The 5,934-nt window shown below is 40.4% G+C and overlaps 1 protein-coding gene across 1 annotated transcript in view; it reads right to left on the bottom strand.

Moving 5' to 3' along the window:
* nt5dc1 (5'-nucleotidase domain containing 1) overlaps window positions 1-5,934 on the bottom strand; it is a 125,394-nt gene that overhangs the window by 33,578 nt on the left and 85,882 nt on the right. Inside the window, exon 8 of the mRNA XM_008398592.2 lies at window positions 1,863-1,960. Within this exon, the coding sequence (XP_008396814.1) occupies window positions 1,863-1,960 (98 nt within the window). The remainder of the gene's footprint in view (window positions 1-1,862; window positions 1,961-5,934) is intronic.

Here is a 5,934-nt window from a genome sequence, read left to right as displayed (position 1 = left end):
ACGATTGAACAGTTAGAGGGCTGTATTAGACATGAATGGAGAGCATTCCTATTTCTAAACCTGAGAATCTGGTCTCCTCTGTCCCCAGACGTCTGTTGAGTGATGTAAGAAGGGGAGACGCCACACAGTGGTAAAAATGGCCTTGTTCCAACTTTTTTGGGATTTGTAGACACTGAAATTTTGAATCAACATATTCTTATCTTAAAATGATATATTCTCTCAGTTTAAACTTTTAATCTGTGATTTGTGTTCTATTGTGAATAAAATATTAGATGTTGGCACCTCTACATCATTGCGTTCAGTTTTTATTCACAATTTGTTTAGTGTCGCAACTTTATATAATATATATATATATAGCGATAGATAGATTATAGAAAAATTTGTATATAAATAAGATGATTGAGTTAAACCCGAAATGACGAGTGAGGCAGCTCTTGACTACATTTTCTACTTACTTTTGAATATAAAAATAAAAACGCAGAGTTTCTCAGCAATGGGCACGGCAACTTAGGGGGAACAGATACAAATGACTTTTTTTTTTTTTGAACTTTGAAATTTTTAATAATTTTTTTCAGCAGAGCAAAGTACAACCATACTTCAGTGGTACATAATACAAATGTTGGCAATATGATGTTTTCCATACAATAAACATCTTGGAATAACAATTTACAGCTACAGCATGTTTATAGACTCATCACTGTACACCACATGTGTCAAACTCAAGGCCCGCGGGCCACATGTGGCCCGCCATGTCATTTTATGTGGATCCCCAGCGTTTTATAGGACCATGATTGACTTAAAATAGGTTTTCAGCACGAATTGACTACAAACTACATCTCCCATAATGCATTCCGATTGTTACCAGCCAATATTACGGCTTCTCGCCACTAGAGAGCAGCAAAGTCACCTCAAGCTGCTTATTGATTTTCCCAGCGACAAGCTAACATCAAAATGTCCAAGAAAAGAAACATCGATTTACAAGACTGTAAATGAAGATGTGTGTGAGTTGGTGTCAGGGCGGCAGCTAGNACACTTCCAAAGTTCCTCCTCCTATGATTATGAACACCAACATAACATTCTTGTGAAGAGCTCGGATAGGACGGTGTTTACAGCAGTATGTACAGGCGGATCAGTTGCTCGGCTGTCTGGCTCTGGTCTGCTCACTCGTTCCCATAAATTCGCTCTTTCAGGCTGAATACAGAAGTGATTCCATGGAGATAACTCAGGGAGGCTCCTTTACAGTAGTTTTAGGCTGAAGAAGCTTGATCTAGAGTGAAGGCTGTAAACTTTGCTGTTTTGCGTTAGCTTTAACTGGTAGCCACTGTTGTCTAAATTCAGGATCGCTTGGAAATCCATGAAAACTTAAAAGCTCATTATATTAGGAAGACAACAATGTTCATAGTATCGCTTTATTTGCGTCTGAAATACGACTTTGTCTTTTCTAGCTGTCATGGTAACTCAAAGCAAAACAAGAAAGCCCCGTTTGCTCATGCGGATCCGTTTGCTCATGCGGATGTGACGTCAGTGCCGTAAGTGCAAAGAGCCCATTGTTAAGAACTGTGAGCTGCGCTGAAGTAAATAAAGAAGAGACATCCAAACACATGACGAGAGTGGAACTCCTTCCTAAAGTTGAAGATATCACAGATTTCAAAAGAAAATAAAAACGGGAGATTGTCAATATTATAGGAAATAGCACCATCCTTCATGTTTGGCCTGCAATGGTTCCATTTCCAAATATAAAACTTTCTCCATGTTGAAAAGTGACATCAACTCACATTTTTTTATTCTGACAGGGGTTAAGAATGAACTGACTGTTAATGTTACTGGAGTGCATGTAAACGGCTGAATGCATTGCTACTCACTAAGGGTCCTAAAGGGCCTCTGATGGGGTATCAAGGAAAAGAACCCAGGCTTCAGGGCGTTTGTGATGATGACGTCAAACAGCTGCTCAAAGTCCTTCCTGTGACATCAAGACAAAAAACAAGTTTTGCTGAAATACACTGACTACAGGAACAGCAAAAAACTGAAGTCTCACTTGCCTTTGTTCCTAAAGAAAAGCATGCAGAACTAGACAGCATTGTCAAGGGACTGTTGAAAAAGTATTGAAGCAGAGCAGATTTCTTACTGCGAATCATGGGGAAAAAAAACATTTCCACACGAGACGCTCCTGAATGGAGGCATTTCCTAAAGCTTTTTGTGAGTAAGAAGGTATCTAGACCTTCAACCTGAAATTTATTAGACATAGACCTTTGAAGGGTTAAGAGCTGTGGTTGCCTATATAGAATATACTTGATCCCCCAGGGGATTTTGCTTATTAGTTGACAAGATAATAAGCAAACATAACTCCATCCAGCATTGTCTACCCAAGTCTGAGAAGACAATGCTCAGACTGTAGCCATTATTTCTGCCTGTAATGGCTACAAAGTCAAAGTTGCCTCAGGCGACTTTGGCCCTTTCAGTATGCAGTGTCAGTGTTCTTAACAGTCCAGTTTATTGTCAATGTGGAGTCTCAGACATTTATAATTCTCCACAATATCCACACTGACTCCCTGGATGGTAAGAAGGGTCACCTACTTCCTGGTCCTCCTCCTCAGATTTTGTGACAAAAACAGCTCCTTGGTTTTTGTCACATTGACAAAGACCAAAGAACCACCACGGATGGTGCTGATTGCACTAGAGAAGTCAAAAAACATCTTTCTTACAGGTGGTCCACATCTGGTCCAGGTGAGTTTATACATGCTTGAGCAGGAAGATGGTGGTGTCCTCAACTACAAGTTAGGGCTGGTAGGCAAATTGTAAGGGGTCCAAAAGCGGTTGGACCAGGAGCCAAAACAACTCCAGGACAAGTCTGTCCAGGGTCTCCATGATGTGGGAGATCAGTGCCACAGACCTGTTGTCCTTGGAAACACAGGGAAGCTGCGTCTTTTGCACTAAAACAATGCAGGATGTTTTCCACATCACAGGGACCTCTGTAGGCTCATGTTGTCCAGCTCATTTGGAGTTGGACAGCTCCTTTAGAGCGCAGGTTTTGGGCATCCTTGGCGTACATCATCAAGGCCTGCAGCCTTGGAGTCTCACTAGTTGTCTTCTAACATCTTTGGGAGGAAATCAAAGGTGGGTCAAATCCCCCCCCAATCTTGGAAATGTGTAGATTTGTCCACTCCCACCTCCCCCCAAAGAAATCACTAAAGAAACCTTAGTATTTAAACAATATCAATATGAAAAGGCAAAAGAAACAAACAAAATAAATCCAGCATTCATATAAGAAAAAATAAGGATGAATTTTTAGGTCCCTTGCCATTATTAGAACAAAGGTTTAGTTCAATGTGTAGGAGGAGCAACAGCAGCACTTCGGAATTACACAGGCTCTGTCAGAGCCGTCTGAAGTGAGGAGTTAACTGTGGCTCTGCAGCATAAACAAAAACAAACACCAGTAAGTAAATACTTGAGATTTCTTGTTCAAGTTCACAATGAACCACACTTCTATTCATCAGATAGCTGTGTTCACTTTATTGCTAATTTTCAGGTTCAACTTCTTCTTTAGAACAGTGCTGCCTACACAAAAGAACTCTCTCATTGCCCCGGTGGCAATGAGACAAATACATAATATTAATAATATACACATGCATAATATTAAACAGAAAGAAAGTGACAGGATTCTACGCAGCCCTCCAGGGGACATGGGAATTTTTTTTTCTTTTGCATTCCCTCACAATAATCTACTGATCAGTTCATGTGGCAATTGAATTGAACACTGTATGCCCTTATGGTGGCCACCGTGCTTTCTGCTTTAATACAAGGTTATGTTGAGGGTTTTCCATGTTAATATATCCTTGTGAAATATCTGAGGTTTTATATCTTTTTTTTAGTATAGAAAGGCACAACAAACTTATGATATAAACAAACATTCCGTAAGTACGAAATAAATAAAAATACATCTAAACCATTTGGATTATTTCTGAGTTATTATTACGTCATCTGACAGTTTTGATTGTGTCTGTGTGTATCAAGAAGCAGGTGATTGGGGTGGTCAGTCCTCGCAAAGTTTGGAGCATGACAATCAAAATGGAATAAATCGATAATTGTAACAGAACAAAGAGGTTTGGAGTTGATTGATACATGGACAGATGAGATTCCCCGAGTTAACCCAGTGCTGCCCTCTACCACCATTAGTTTGCTGTGTTTTATAATAATAAAACATGTAAAAACACGACAGAAGTTGTTATGCACTCAGTGAGCTCATCAATGTCCTTCATATTCTGCTCACAAAGAGCCTGCCAGCCAGTGGCCTCAAAACATCCTTGTCGTGTGTCAGTGACCTCCTTTGACCACCTCCTCACTTGTCCTCATGGTTGCCTGCCGGTTTCATTGCAATCAACTGATCTCTGGTGTAAATGATGCGGCCAAGTTGTTGTGGCCAAGTATCTCTACAGTGAAGAAAAAGATTATGACTCAAAACACGTGAAGGAGTAACTGCAGCAGGCTGCATACACGTTGGCACATGCACACTACAGTATCAGAAACACATGAAGCAGCATGTTCAAGTCAAGTCCTTGAATCGGCCCAAGTAGGGTCATCCACACGGTGGCAAAGTGAGACTCGCACTCGGGTGTCTAGAACAAAGATAGGCAATTTCAATCCTTGTGGGATTCTTGCATTAGAGATGTGTCCAGTCACTAACAACCATCAATTTAGCAGTGGTGTTAGACCCCTCTTTAGATTGGAGGTGGTTATTTCTCCAGTTCATTAAAATGTGGTGAAATGTTAAAGAACCAAGCAAATTTTCAATATTAAAGATAATAAATGCTACTTTTGGCACACTGTTTACACCAACAGTACAAGAAATATTATTAAAAAAATTTTTCCTTTTGCATTAAAAACAATTTCTATAAAATCAAAGTTTCTTTGAAGAAAATGTTTAATTCCCTTTTGTGCAAGTCTGATGTTTTTTTCTTTGAAAAACAGAAATACAATTATTTTGTAGATAAATCAAATCTGAATAAGTTTCCTACTGTCAATTTTGTAGAGAAAAGTTATTTTGTATCACACAGTGAAGTAACTTTTAAATATTTACATATGTACAACATACACATCTGCAAATAAGCAAAATTTCTGCAAATAATTGGGAATTATGTTCCATAGAAAAATTCACAAATACAGTACTGTGAAAAGGCAACATAAATATTCAGCATGCAACTGAAAATCCACATGTGCTTCTCATGATTTTTATGACTTCAAAGTCTCAGTATTATGTGATTTTCTTCCTTAGTTTTTACTTTAGTTTTATTAAAACAAATCCCTGCAATGGACTGGCAACCTGTCCAGGATGACCCTGCCTCTCGCCCATTGACAGCTAGAGATAAGCACCAGCACACCTGGCGACCCCATGGGAGGATGGATACCCATGCTCTTTTTTGTTGTCCAATATCACAAAGATTCAAGTCTCCTGTTCCAGGACGTTCGGTGCAGTAGTAACAGCGACACCAGACTTTACCACTGACACTGGACCTCCATGGGCCTGGTCAGATTGGTGATGTCAGTATAGCTCCTGTTAGCATCTGAAAGAGTGTTCAGCTCTGCCTGTCTCAGCACAGCATTTATTTTTAGCTTGTTAAGGTAACGATGACCTGTTAGAGCCTTCGTTGGTTCTGCTGGTATAAATAAGTGTTCTAGAGAAATGTCCAGGGTCCAGATTAGGTCCTTCGGAAGTTGTGTCCAAATCCGAGGCCATGGTCTTGAGCCGGAAAAGGGTAGAGTGCCTTCTCCGGGTCAGGRGGGTCGTCCTGCCTSAAGTGGAGGARWTTAAGTATCTGGGGATCTTGTTCACGAATGAGGGAAGAAGGGAGCGGGAGATCGACAGGCGGATTGGGGCAGCGTCTGCCGTAAAGCGGGCGTTGTACCGGTCCGTCGTGGTGAAGAGAGAGCTGAGTCAAA

This window comes from Poecilia reticulata, linkage group LG21, assembly GCF_000633615.1.
Source record: "Poecilia reticulata strain Guanapo linkage group LG21, Guppy_female_1.0+MT, whole genome shotgun sequence".
Lineage (NCBI taxonomy): Eukaryota > Metazoa > Chordata > Actinopteri > Cyprinodontiformes > Poeciliidae > Poecilia > Poecilia reticulata.
Note: the sequence above shows the minus strand (reverse complement) of the source record. Positions and strands in the feature narration are given on the sequence as shown.